Source organism: Chelonoidis abingdonii, chromosome 1 (assembly GCF_003597395.2).
Source record: "Chelonoidis abingdonii isolate Lonesome George chromosome 1, CheloAbing_2.0, whole genome shotgun sequence".
Classification (NCBI taxonomy): Eukaryota; Metazoa; Chordata; order Testudines; family Testudinidae; genus Chelonoidis; species Chelonoidis abingdonii.
In genome coordinates this window covers 361,504,272-361,518,628 of record NC_133769.1, presented here as the reverse complement: position 1 = coordinate 361,518,628, position 14,357 = coordinate 361,504,272, and the positions used below count along the sequence as shown (strand labels likewise).

Genomic DNA, 14,357 nt, shown 5'->3' with positions numbered 1-14,357 from the left:
ATGGATCTAGACTGTTTTCAGTGGTAGCAGATGACAGAACAAGGAGGAATGGTCTCAAGTTGCAGTGGTGGAGGTTTAGGTTGGATATTAGGAAAAACGTTTTCACTCAGAGAGTGGTGAAGCGCTGGAATGGGTTACCTAGGGAGGTGTTGGAATCTCCTTCCTTAGAGGTTTTTAAGGTCAGGCTTGACGAAGTCCTAGCTGGGATGATTCACTTGGGGACTGGTCCTCCTGCTTTGAGCAGGAGTTGGACTAGATGACCTCCTGACACCCCTTCCAACCCTGATATTCTATGGTTCTAGTCCAGTGGCTCATGTCACCTGTTGTTGATCACATCAATGAAGTGGGACAGGGATGCCCTTAAAGGTGCAGATGCCGCTGTCCTTGAAACAGTCCCAGCAGTTGAAAGGATGGGGGGACTCCTGATCCACCCCCTAAAAGTTAAATATTCAAGGCAGCTGTGTGACATTTACCCCTAAGCCAGGCCAGGAAAGGGGGAAACACTTCCCAGAACCCACAAAGAACACTATGGTAAGCTATGCCTGTGTAACACTGAGAGACCCTGGTTGTTGTCAGCTGGGATCAAACCTGAGACCTCTGGAGCTGAATGCAAGAGCTAAAAGACACAAGCCTCTTAGCCAAGCCTGTAGCCGGCTCATCAGTTGCTGATGGTGTAGCCGCTACTAGAGGGGGCCAGAGCACCACACCACTCAGGCATGGGTTACCCTTGTACCTGGTCTGCACCACCTCTCCCATGGTCACTCCCCCTAGAAAAGCTGCTTGCACTGTTGCTCTAGCACCAGCAGGAGAATTACTTCCAATTCTCAATGCAGACAATGTGCTTTTAGCCCAGATGCAGCTGAACGCCACCTGCTGGTGTCAGTGGCTCTTTCTCAGCCTTCTTCCAGTATATTCAACCATTTCCCTCCTTCTCAAATTTGAGAGTTCCTCTAGCCTGCAGGAGAAAGTCAGGCAGGCTGAGGTGTTGCTAGGAATTCAAATTGTACCCACAATCCTTTGTCCTCTCATAGCCTTACCCCAGAGGGCCTTTGCCTTAAAGCAGAGCAGGAGCACCACGCTGCTGGCGGTAGGACACGAAGACCCAGATCCTCAAAGGTATTTAGGTGCCCATTGATTTCAATGGGTGTGAGTGCTGACATACTTCTGAAGCTATAGGCCTATTGTGCACAAATTCCTTTGAGGATCTGGGCCCAGGAGCCTTCTCTGAATGCTTTGTTTGCGCCACGGGAGCCAGGCACAGCTGCAGTCCCTGCAGTGCAGTCCCTGCAGTCCCTGCAGTGCAGAAACACTGGGGGGCGCAGGAGAGAGAAAAACAGTCTCTCAATTTTTAAACTTTCCCACTACAAAAGGAAGGGGATGTTTAAAAAGAGAGAGAGAGTAGAGAGCGCCCAGCCATACCCCACCAAATGAAATGTTTCCAAAAACATCAAAAGGTTTTGGCTGGAAATTTTTTGTCAGAAATTGAAAGATAGTGACCAAAATGAAAACAGTGGGTGGAAATCTCCCAGTTTGGTTAAAAGGGCATTTGCCATGAAAATTAAAAAAAAAAAAAAATTAGGGGGGAGGAAAATTTTTGAGCATCTCTAGCCTCTGTCAGCGGCGGAGGGTAAGGACCACTCACTGTTAGCGCCCCCTAGAGGGGGGAGATAGCCACACACAAAGAAAAATCATGACTGTTCTCTAAGGCGAATGCCCAGCCAGGCTTCGGCGGCAGCTCTAGGATTCGTTACAAACTCCCAACTCCATTTGTGTTATATCTCCTCATCGGTTATTGTGTCTCCAGCTGGTGAAAACGGCAGAGCTGGATCCAAGTAAGAACTACGTGGTCGGCTTCCATCCCCACGGGGTCCTGGTGGCTGGTGCCTTCCTCAATTTCTGCACCGAGGCAACGGGGTTTTCGCAGCTGTTCCCGGGGTTGACGCCTCACATGATGATGCTGACACTCTGGTTCAGAGTCCCCTTCTTCAGGGACTACCTGCTGAGTGGAGGTAAGCAGGGCCGTAGCATGGGGGCAGAGGATGAGGGGCGGTGGTAATGGCAGGTAGGACCTCGGCCCTCTGGGAGCACGTGAAAAGATGGAGGTTTTGGAAGAGTCGCACTGGGGAGCCTGTTAGTGGTTTGGGTTCCTATGTTCTTTGCCATAAGCATGTACCCAGCCAATGAGTGGAGGGAACACAGGAAAAAACCTTTCAACAGGTATAATCAGCCCTTTAAATGGCCTGTCCTTCCTTCTCTCCTCCCCCAGTTTAACTTTTCATTGTTATTTATTATCTTGGTTACAGCAGCACTTAGAGGCCTCAATCAAGATCAGGGCCCTGTTGTGTTGGGTGCTGTGCAGCCACATCATATGAAATGGTCCCTGCTCTAAGGAGCTTACAGTCTAAACAGACAAAACCCTCTATTTGCAGGTAGGGAGCAGAAGAACAGCCAGGCTAAGTGACTTGCCCATGGTCACACAGGGAATCTGTGGCAGAATAAGGATTTGAACCCCCTCATCTGTTGAGTCCCAGCTTAATGTCTCAGCTACAAGACCACCCTGCCTCTGTTAATTCATGGCTTGTTACAGGAAACAGTTAACGAAAAGCCAACACACCCTGACGTAACCCCAAACACTCTCAAAGCTGAGGATACAGCTTCATCGCTCCCGCTGATTTCAAAGGGCGAGCACTGCTCACAAGCAGAGCTCAGTCCCCCACATGCTGGGTGGAGAATTCAGTTCTTTCATGTTCCATTTGCTTACAGGCGAGAACTTGCTCTTACTACGAAAGAGGGAAAAAAAACGTCTTCTAGACTCAAATGCTGCTGCTGTTGCAGGGAAACATCTGCCAGGGAGACACGATGCAAATAAACCATCGTGCTATAGATGTAGCCACCAAGCCACAGGTCACGTAGGGTACATCTACATTGCAAAAAAACCCTACAGCAGCAAGCCTCATCTGACTCAGGTGCTCACTACAGGGCAAAAAAATAGCAGTGTAGATGTTCCCACTTGGGCTGGAGCCCATGCTCTGAAACCTGGAGATGAGGAAGGGTCTGTTTTTAGCCCTGCAGCATGAGCCTTGCAAGCCCATCAGTTAAACTGGGCTCAAGACTCACTGCCTTGTTTTGCAGTGTAGACGTACCCACAGGCAGAGACAGAATCCTGGAGACTGGGGAAGGACCAGGCTGTGAGAAAAAATAAGCTGATGAAAATAATACATAGCACTTTCCATCTGAGCACTCCCAGCACTTTCCGAAGGAGGTTAAGTGTAATTGAAGAGATGGGGAAACTGCGTCAGGGAGCTAATAGGTGCGATTTTCACTGGAGCCAGCAAGAGTTAGACACTCAAATCCCAGTAACATTCAGTGGATGTTTCTTAGGTTCCTTTGAAAATCCCAGCCTAAGTGTCTTGCCCAAAGCCTCTCGGTGAGTCAGTGGCAGAGGCGGAATGGAATGCAGGTCACCTGGCTCTCAGCCTGCTGGCCGAGTCACAGCTGCATCTCCACTGTTTAGAGAGACATAAGAGGGAGGCAGAAACCCAGTGGGCTCACCAGGGCTGTCACCGTTTGCATTGCCTCCACAGGTGACGATGGGGTTTGTCATCCCACCAGGTCACCAATGGGAGCCCAATCCTGCTCCCATTGAAGCCAGTGGTCAAACACCCATTGATGTCAATAGGAATTGCACGCCAACCCACCTCTGTCCTTTCCTCCTCCAAAATGCTGCCCCTGTTTCGGTTTATTCATGACCAGCAGCAAGGCTTTAGGTCCCGGCCCAGTAAAGCCAGAAGCATCCACTTTGCTCTAGGCACACGAATATTCTCACTGAAGTCAGTGGCGATATTTGCGCACAAAGTTCAGCACCTGTGTAAGTGCTTTGTGGGATCAGTTCCTGGGTGCTTGCCCAAACCCTTTACACCAGCTGCAGCAGCACTTTCGAAGTGCTGGAGCAACAAATTCGGCCGTGCCCCTGGTACCTGGAAGTGCCCATTGCACATGAGCTCGCAGAAAGAGCTTTGGGGTGGGAACTGAGTGAGCAACCGCGAATAGCGTGATATATAGCACTTTCCAGCTGAGCACGCATGGCACTTTACGAAGGAAGAGATGGGGAAACTGAGTCAGGGGAGACTAGGTACAATTTCCATAGGGGCCAGTGATAGTTAGACACTCAAATCCCAGTAATATTCCATCCATTTGGGCACCTAACTCCGAAAATCCCAGCCCAAGTGAGTTGCCCAAAGTCTCTTTGTGAGTCAGTGGCAGAGATAGAATGGAAAGGTGCAGGAGTGGCCTGTTGACAAAAGGCCACAACAGTTCCCATGCTATCCCAATAGCATCTATTTAGCAGAGCTGTAACTAGGCATTTTAGCACCTGGGGTGAACAAACATATTTGCACCCCCTACCGGGCTTTTTTCCTCATTTTTCCACCCCCATGGCTTTGCACCCTGAGCGGCTGTCCTGCTCGTCCCACCCTAGTTTCGGTTCTGCTTTTTAGCCTTTGTCTGTCGCTGCCTGGTCTCCGGATGCTAATAATCACATACATACCATTGTTTTCCACCATGATGCCTCCTGTACAGGAACAGTCTCTTTGGCCACATCTGCCGAACACCTTCCCTCACCTCCAAATCCCTCCTTAAAACTCATCTCCCTAGGCAGCGGCTTCCCCTTACTTCTTCCCATTAGTAACCCTGGACCCGCCCTCTGCAGAAATGGGGCCACAGGTCTTGCCTTGTCTTATTTAGACTGGAGACTTTTCAAGGCAGGGAACAGGCCTTACCTACCGGATACCTCCCCAAGGGAGCTCACTTTGAGGGACACCATTCATTGCAGCCCCAAAGTCATCCATGTCCTAGTATAATTCCTCAATCTGAACCTTAGAGTTCACATATGAGGTACTAGCAGTGGTAAACGTCTGTCCCAAATCTGGACTTTAGCGTCCAAACTCTGAGTGCTTACCTGAAACTCCCCCAAGCTCACTACCAGCTTGGATTTTACTTCGCTGCCGCCAGATAAGATTTAGGCTCTTATCAGCCTGGGTTCCCCAAATACTCCTAGGGGGACCCCCTCTGTGGCCTCCCCAACTTCCTTTGGGAAGACTCCCCACGACTCAGAAATCTGAGTCTACCGGTAAGGGAAAAATCCCCCCTCCCTTCCCTCTCTCCGGCGTCCTGCTCTGAGCCACTGGAGGGAATTGATGCAATCTCCTTTACATCACAATACCAAGAAAACCTTGTCTCCTTTCTCTCCAAAGAGACAGTTTCAAACACAGGGAAACTAAAGTGATTCTTTCTCTCTTTCCCCGTAGCCTGTTCCCTCCCTGGGGACGATAGGAAAATAACCCACAGCCTGGCTTTTCCCTTCCCTTTGCCTCACTAGGAAAGAAACTTCCACAAGTTTTAAAAAGAAAACTTTATATAAAAAGAAAGAAAATACAGAACAATAATACTGCATTAAAAGATCAATACAGGTTCTTGCTTATAGGAAAATGTGAATAACCAGTTTGATTTAAAAAATAGCCAATTCAAATCAATCCAGCAATCAACACCCAGTAAATACAACACAAAGCCAATAACAGCCTATTACTTTGTTTTCTTTTGTACTTACAGACTTTTAGTAGAATATTTGAGATAAGATGGAGTTAGAAGAAAAGCTTGTTTACCCACAGCCGAGGAAACAACAAAGACCCTGAGTACACAAATTCCCGCCCCTGACTTTTAAAAAAATCCAGTTCTCTGATTGGTCCTCTGGTCAGGTGTTTGGTTCCCCCTTTGTTCCCCCTTTACAGGTAAAAGAAAATTACCCTTACCTATCTACTTATGACAATCCACATTCCACGCAAATGTGGTGCCTATGCATCTGTTGTTGAGAAATTACTGACATTGGTGATACAGAGCCCTGATCCCGACCTTACAGAGAGAGGGATAGATCCCACGCTTGTTCAATCTCCTGCATGGGCCCCAGACGTTGGGTCACTGTCACAGGGTGAGGCTGAGCCCAGATTCCCTAAAAGGGACCAGTGCACCCTGTGACTGTCCCCCAGTTGGGGTTTGGAGGGCTGGATCAACTTCTGGAGCTATAGAAGAGAGGAGGAGGAGGATGCACTTTCAAGAACCAAAGTGGAGCTGTACAAGTAGTGATGTATGAATGACTGACCCATGGTAATTGAGGCTGTTAGTGTCAAGTCTCTCTTCTTGTCTCTGCCACTCCCAGGCCTCATCCCATCTGACAAAGACAGTGCTTCGTACGTGCTGAGGAGGTGGGGAGGCGGGAACGTGCTGGCCATAGCAGTGGGAGGGGCCCAGGAGGCCCTGGACGCACGGCCCGGAACCTTCACCCTACTGCTGAAAAACCGCAAGGGGTTCATTCGACTGGCCATGGAGCACGGGTAATGCTGTGAGCCCTGTCACTGCCCTCACGCCAACACTGCAGCGATGAGAAGGGAGGCAGGGAAACAAGGCCACACGGCCAGAGGAGGGGAGGACGGCCTGCTGGCTGAGCCGTTCCCCTGCCAGTCCCACAGCCGGAAGGAGAGCTGGGGCTGGCCTGAGAGCACCAGGACTGACGTTGGTTGGGGTGCCTTTAACGTCCGGCTCCAAATCCTGTTGACGCCAGTGGGAGTCTCTCCATTTACTTCAGTGGGATTTGGTGCAAGTGGTCATTGGCTTTGCTTATGCTTAAGGCCAACACTGTGTTCATAAAACCACGCCCTAGACAGCCCTACCCATCCGTGGCAAGGGGGAGCCTGCCTGATCGGAGCAAGATAGAGACGCCTTTGACATACAGGGGTTAGGCTAGCAAAGCCATGCCACTCCCCCAGCACTATTAGCCCTAATGGGCTCTGCACACACTGCTTTCCCAGAGGGGCAGGCGGCGGTGCCTCCGCCTTATCTCCTGCCCAATGGCAGAGCGAGAGTTCTTGCTGAGTGCAGAGCTCTGCTGGCTTCTGGCCATGCACAGAAAGAGCCCCCTCTTATGTGCACTGTCTGCTGGCTTGCTGCGCTTGTGCTGCCTGCCCTGTCCTCGTTCTCCCTCCACAGGGCTCCCCTTGTCCCTGTGTTTTCCTTTGGAGAGAACGAGCTCTTTGACCAGGTCAACAACCCAGAGGGCTCCTGGCTGAGGCGGACACAGCACTGTCTTCAGCAAATCATGGGCATCTCCCTTCCTCTGTTCCACGCCCGGGGCATGTTCCAGTACAGCTTCGGGCTGCTCCCGTATCGATGGCCCATCTTCACTGTGGGTAAGTTTGTCCTAGTCACTGGGTGCTGTGATTGCGCTTGGAGATTGTTACAGGGCACATCACCATCTAGGACAAGATAGTGCCTTTGGCCACAGCCTGTGCTGGGGAGGTGCTTACGCTACATTAAACCCAGAGCAGCCCCAAGGGGCGTTGTTACTCAGAGACATACAGTTCCTTCCCTTGCTTTCTCCTGGTTCCAGGGTGGAGTTAAAGATTTGCTGCCAGCTTGCACAAACTAAGTCATGGCTCGTTTCAGACCTGTGTCTAAGGCACCAGCTCTTGAATACAAAGAAAAGCTTGAAAATGTGACCCACGTATAAATGATGTCTGCCTGAGTCTGCAGACAGCCTGAAACAATAGCTCCAAGAGGTGTGAACTTCCCCATTCATCTGAACTCAGAAACCTGCTGCCTTCTGCAAGGATGGGCAGGGCTACAGCATAGGGATTGGGGCTACAGGGAGCCCCATTTATGGTGTGCATAGGGACCAGGTTGCTTTGGTTCAGCTCTGACCTAGACTTTGCATCACACTAAGCAGATCTGATTGTTTCTGCATCCTCCGGCCAGTTCCACAAGCAGATCAGAGACTGAACAAATCTGCAGCCCTACAGAGTTTACAGGAGTGTTTAAAAGGAGCAGCACTAGGTTTAGAGAAGCAGCAGCTAAAAGAGCTGGTTAAGTACCCCAACAAAGAACCAGTAGAAGTTAGGCACTTAAATGCCATTGAGGGTCTGGGTCTCGGTGAACAAACTGCAGAGAAAGGCGGTTCCTAGCACACCAGTCTGCGTGTGGCTATATTTCCGTGGAGCTCAGTGGTTTCAGTAGAATCACACCTGCTTTCACCGACAGTGGATTTGACCCACTTGAACAGAGCCAGCATTTGTTAGTCTAATTAAAGAGGCTGTTTGAAAAGGCCAAGGCTGACAGTGCTGATTGAGTTTGACAGCCTGCAATTACTCCTAATTGTTTTACAGTTTGTTTGGATCTTCTCAATGGCTTTACTTGCCCTCATACCCGCATCTTCAGGACCTGTAATTAGACAGATGGACAGCAACCCAAAACAACAGAAACCCATTGCAGCCTGACAAACAATTAGCGTGAAGTTCAGAAAGAGACAGATAATCCCAAGGCCTTCCTGCCTGATAAAGAGGCAGCCTGTCCCACTGTCAATTTTTTGTACTCATTGCTAAAGTCACTTAGGCCCTGTCTGCACTTTCATTGCTTGTAATGGAAATTAGGAGCCAAAATACCTTGGAGGCATTTCAAAATCAGTTCCAAACCCTGGGAAGGTTTTCCGAGAGTGGGCGGGTAGCACTTTCTGAAAATCAGAACCCCTGAAGGTGTCTCTTCAGTCAGGCACCCAGAAATGGAAGCAACCAAAATTACAAGTGTATTTTGAAAATCTTGACCTCTGTGGATATGCCCACACTGCTGCTGCCCCGTGCCTGCTGGTGGGGCTGGGGGCTATAAAATTGCAGGGTAGACGTTCAAACTCAGGCTGGAACTGGGACTCTGGGAACCTCCAGTTGCGAGGCCCCAAGTCCTGCTGCAGCCTCATCCCATACACCTATACTGCAATTTTTTAGCCCTGCAACCCGAGCCCCACTAGCATGAGTCAGAGGCCATTGGCCAGTGGCAGGTGTTTCACTGCAGTGTAGACATGCTTCCCGGGCCTCATGCCTTCCTCCTGGGACTCTGTGAATGGCCCTGTAGATAAATCCAGCTTATGATTAAGGGGGGAGGCTTTTTTGGTGATAGCCACAGTGCTCCCATGGCTCTTCCCTGGGTGAGAGCCAAGATTCCAGGGACTGCTTGTGGCTTCATTGAGATCTTTTCTCCGTGTTTTAAAACAAGAGGTTACAAATCCTAATGACAGTGAAGGCTGTGTGCGTGGCCTGCCAGGAACTCCAATAAAACATCTCATTTATCTCAAATGGCGACAGCCTGCCTTTGCATCTCATGGTACCCATAGATAACATTACCTAACTCTTAGCTAGGACTCTTCATCCACAGATCTCAAAGCACTTTACAAAGGAAGGTCAGTATCATTATCCCCATTTTACAGATGGGGAAAACTGAGGCACAGAGAGGTGAGCAGACATGCCCAAGGTTACCCAGCAGAGCTAGAACAAGAACCCAGGTCTAGTTCCCGAGTTGTAGTTCAATGCCCTATCAGCTAGGCCCACCACCTCCCAACTACAAGTCCCGAGCATACAATATTTCAGGCCTGCAAAACATGCGGCCCAGAGCTCTTTAAATCTCAGCCGTGGCCAGGATTCAAAAGGCTCTGAGCTGCCCGCAGCTGTGGGGAGCCCAGAGCTCTTTAAATCTCAGCCGCGGCTGGGATTCAAAAAGGCTTTGAGCTGTCCGTAGCCGCGGGGAGCCCAGAGCCCTTTAAATCTCAGGTGCGGCTGGGATTCAAAAGGCTCTGAGCTGTCCGCAGCGGCGGGGAGCCCAGAGCTTTTTAAATCTCAGCCGCGGCCGGGATTCAAAAGGCTCTGGGCTGCCCAGCCACGGGGAGCCCAGAGCCCTTTAAATCTCAGCTGCGGCCGGGATTCAAAAGGCTCTGAGCTGTCCACAGCCACGGGGAGCCCAGAGCCCTTTAAATCCCAGCCGCAGCTGAGATTCAAAGGGCTCTGAGCTGCCTGCAGCGGCGGGGAGCCCAGAGCTCTTTAAATCTTAGCCGTGGCCGGGATTCATAGGGCTCTGGCTGCCCGCAGAGATTCCCGGTGGCGGCTGAGATTTAAAGGGCTCAGGGCTCCCCGCGGCTACAGGCAGCCCAGAGCCCTTTGAATCCTGGCCACAGCTCCAGCGGATGGGCTGGGACTGGGATTTAAAGGGCTCGGTCTCCCCTCAGCAGCAGGAGCTCTGGGCCCTTTAAATCCCTGCCCCAGCCTCGCAAAGCTCCGGGTTCTCCCAGCCGCCAGAGCCCCGGGCCCTTTAAATCGCCCCTGACAGCTCCCAGCCACCTCTTCAGCTGGGAGCCCCTGATTGATTTAAAATCAAGTATCACCTCCCCACCCCCAACCTTCCTTTTTGGCCCACAGCTGTTTTGGTGGGGCAGCGCTGGGGAAGGAGGGTTTGTTTCTACAGGGCTGGGCGGTGCTGGGGTGGGGTGTTTCCGCAGGCCAGGAGGTCCTGGGGGGGGGGGGGGTTTCCCCGGGGCCGGGTGGTTTCGGCTCTCAGCTGTTTTCTTTGGAGTAATGTGGCCCTCGCCGCTTTATGAGTTATGCAGGCCTGCAATATTCCATCTTGATCCCTAGCTACAATTCTGTTCAACTGGAACATTGCATACTTGAACCTGGGGCCTACAGGGGCCAGAGCTTGGCATTAAAAATGAGGGTGGCATCTGGATACCCCAGCTCATAGGATGTAATCTTTCCTAATGTTGGTGCGTTTGTTTTCCAGTTGGGAAGCCAATTAAGGTGGAGAAGAAGCACAACCCATCCCAGGAAGAAGTTGATCGATTACATCAGACGTACATTGAGGAACTGTGCAAACTCTTTGAGGAGCATAAAACTAAATACAATGTCCCAGAGGACAGGCATCTTGAATTTATATAAACCAGGCTGTCCCATTGTTCAGCTCCACATTTCTCCCCCATCTGGAGCATTCAGAACCTAAGTTTTGGATTCAGCCCTCTATAAAGCTAGGGGCCAGCTACAGATTTGGGGTCTGTTTCCCTGACATCTGTGTATGTTTCGATCCAGAGTTGGAATTTAGGCCCATCTCTCGTTTACACTAGTGCTGTATGGTACTTTCTCCAGTTTCCCACACTTTCTAATGTCATGATCACTTGGTATGAGACTGTCAGATAAAAATCCCAGCAATATTAAAATTCTCCTTTTGTAAAACTCCTATTTCCAATTAAGAATTACATCACCTTTATTAAATCACCCTGCTATTTCCAGACAGTGACAAACTAGTAAGACCCTCCCTCGCATGTAACTCTAGATGGGTGTTGTTTTCACAGGTTAGCCGTGAAAACGTTCAGGCTCAAAGAAGCAGAGGTCATTGCACTCAGCCTCCATATGGGCTATTGAGCCTTTCACCGCTAGGTCACCTTTTTGGCTTCAACAGAGGTTATGTCTGCACTGCAATCAGAAGGGGCAATTGCAACATCCATGCACATACCCAGCTTGGCTTTGATCTAGCTAGCAGGATAACTGCTACTGAGGAAGAATAGCAGTTATGCTGCCGGAGCAGCGGTAGCTCCATAGGCTAGCCCTACCCGCCCAGACCCTGACTACATACCTGAGTGGTCTTTGCCCAGAAATGTCTACATGTGCTGCAGTCACACCTCCTGACTGCTGTGTAGACATACCCAGAGTTATTCAGCATTAACACCAAGGCAACAGATAGGAACATCTATCCCAAGGTATAGCTCAAATCAGTCACCAATGAGCTGAGAACAGGCACTGAAAAAAGAATATTTATTCATAATCTCATCTGTGTAAATTGCTATAATTTTTAAACATAATTTTGACAGATAAATGTATGCTGGCTAATCTCTTCATCTGGTGCTGGTTCCTGTACTCACACTGGGTTATTTCCCCCTTCCCTGAACTAAATATAATTTACTAAGAGGTTCAGATTCTCAGTGTCACAGCATGGCCCTGTGTAACAAAGACACCTGTTACCATCACTGTATCCCACTGGCATGAAAGAGATGAGGCCCTCTATAAAGGGCAGGGTGAATTTCAAAGGGTTTGAGATCCCAGCTGAGGCAGCTCCTGCTGTGTGTTAGCTCTGGATAGTTTAGAAATGCTCACAGTTTGTCATGTTACCCACATTTCATCACACCGTGTTGTAACTGTATAGGGAACCAAGGATTCCCAAGTGCTTTGTTAACATTCATTAACCAGGCCTTGCAACATCCTGATGAAATGGATCGTTAGAGACACTGAGACTGTTTCCCTCATATTAGGTAAACCGAGGCACAGAGTGATACAGGGCCTAATTGTTCTCAGGCACTGGGCACCTACCAACTCTACTGAAACCAATGGGAGCTACTGGTGTTTAGCACCTTTGAAGAAAAAAAATCAAGTTGTAAGTGACCCCAGCCCTCAGGTCACCCCGCTATTTAGTGGCAGAGTGAGGGCTAGATCCCTGGAGTCCTGATTCCAGTTCTACCACCCTAACCACTAGATGAACCCTCCCATCTTTTAGAATGTGCTAGGCCTACTGAAATAGTGATGAATGCAAGAAAAAAAATGAAGCTGAAATTCCCATGCCCCCTTCTCTCTTCCTCCAGTGCAATCCTACTGATTTCAACAAGGCTGCACCAACATACCAGACAAGAGAATCTGGCCCAGAGAGTCAAAAGTGAATGGTGCTATGCACACATAGCTTTTAATCCTAAACTCTTTCTTAAAAGGAGAGTGTGATGGGTTCAGTCACAGAGATCCCCTTGGGACAGTCACCTGATGTGCTGGAATTACCTCTGAGCCTGTTTTCCCTGCCAGCTTGGGACTCCAGAACCCTGCCTTGTTGAGACAGACAGGCTAGCCTGCTGCAACACAGACCCAGGTCTGGTCCATGCCCCCAGAGCTGCAGACTTTAACCAAAAACTGCTCAGCAGGTAATCTATCTCTAAGACCAAGACCCCCAGTTCCCAATGGGATCCAAACCCCAAATAAATCTTATACAGGGTAAACTCATAAATTGTCCATCCTCTATAACACTGATAGAGAGATATGCACAGCTATTTGCTCCCCCAGGTATTAATCACTTACTCTGGGTTAATTAATAAACAAAAGTGATTTTATTAAGTATGAGAAGTAGGATTTAAGTGGTTCCAAGTAATAATAGACAGAACAAAGTAAGTCACCATGCAAAATAAAGCAAACACACACATGTCTAAGCCTAACACATTAAGAAACTGATTACAAATAAAATCTCACCCTCAGAGATGTTCCAATACGTTTCTTTCACAGACTAGACTCCTTACTAGTCTGGGCCCGATCCTTTCCCCTCATACAGTCCTTGTTAGTTCCAGGTCAGGTGTTAACTAGGGGTTTTCTCATGACTGGCAGACCCTTTGTCCTGCTTCACCCCCTTTTCTAGCTTTGGCATGAGGCGGGAATCTTTTGTCTCTCTGCATCCCCACCCCTCCTTCCAAATGGAAAAACACCAGGTTTAAGATGTATTCCAATATCAGGTGACAAGTTCACATGTCCTGTGAGACCCCAGCCTCCATTCTTCCAGGACTGGTCCGCGCACACCCAGGAAGGTTTGCAAGTAAACAGACCATTCACAACCAATTGTCCTAGTTGATGGGAGCCATCAAGCTTCCAAACCACCATTAATGGCCCACACTTTGCATAATTACAGTAGGACATCAGAGCTATACTTCATCTTCCTAGTTTCAGATACAAGAATGATACATTCATACAAATAGGATGAACGGAATTCAGTAGATTATAAGCTTTATAATGATACCTTACAAGAGATCTTTTGAATAAAGCATATCTCAGTTACATTATATTCACACTCATAAGCATATCTCCATAAAACATTATGGAGTGCAACATCACAGAGCGTATGGACAGAAGATGAGGAGGGAGAGGCTAATTGAGACAAGAAGTATGTTACTAAAGGGCACGTTTGGCAGATAATCAGAACTTTAATTAGCTGCTTCTTGATATTGAGAGCTTTATTATACACTAACTTAATGGGATTTAGCACCACGGAAGTTATGTTGGGGAATGAGGAGTAATCATTAGGAGGCCATGAACCATCTGTTTAGATTATTTTACACTGTCCGTAACTCCCCAGGGGCTTCTACAACCATCACTTCTCTCCCCCTTTCTCCTCCTCCAACCATCACTTCTCTCCCCCCTTCTCCTCCTCCAACCTTATGGAATGCAGTCAGAATTCTCTCAGAGATTTTTATTGTAACAATTATTTGTATTTAGGCAGCAACAAGCACCTCTTTCAGCACCAGGGTAAAAACAGGCTGATCAGTTTCTAAATGGGGAATACTAGGACCTGTTGATTTCTAGTGTGCTTGTTCCAAACTCTGCACTGATCACATTGCAGCTGGTATTATTCTGAGGCTGAATAATCCTGCACAAAACTCTCCTCTTTGGAAGGAACAACAGATAACCACATGAAAAAGC

General features: G+C 48.9%; 1 protein-coding gene across 1 annotated transcript in view; it reads left to right on the top strand.

The window, feature by feature from the left end:
* Positions 1 to 10,799, top strand: part of MOGAT2 (monoacylglycerol O-acyltransferase 2) — a 46,499-nt gene extending 35,700 nt beyond the window's left edge. Inside the window, exons 3-6 of the mRNA XM_032796784.1 lie at positions 1,805 to 2,009; positions 6,212 to 6,386; positions 7,039 to 7,238; positions 10,645 to 10,799. Of these exons, the coding sequence (XP_032652675.1) occupies positions 1,805 to 2,009; positions 6,212 to 6,386; positions 7,039 to 7,238; positions 10,645 to 10,799 (735 nt within the window). The remainder of the gene's footprint in view (positions 1 to 1,804; positions 2,010 to 6,211; positions 6,387 to 7,038; positions 7,239 to 10,644) is intronic.
* Positions 10,800 to 14,357: the final 3,558 nt, after the last annotated feature.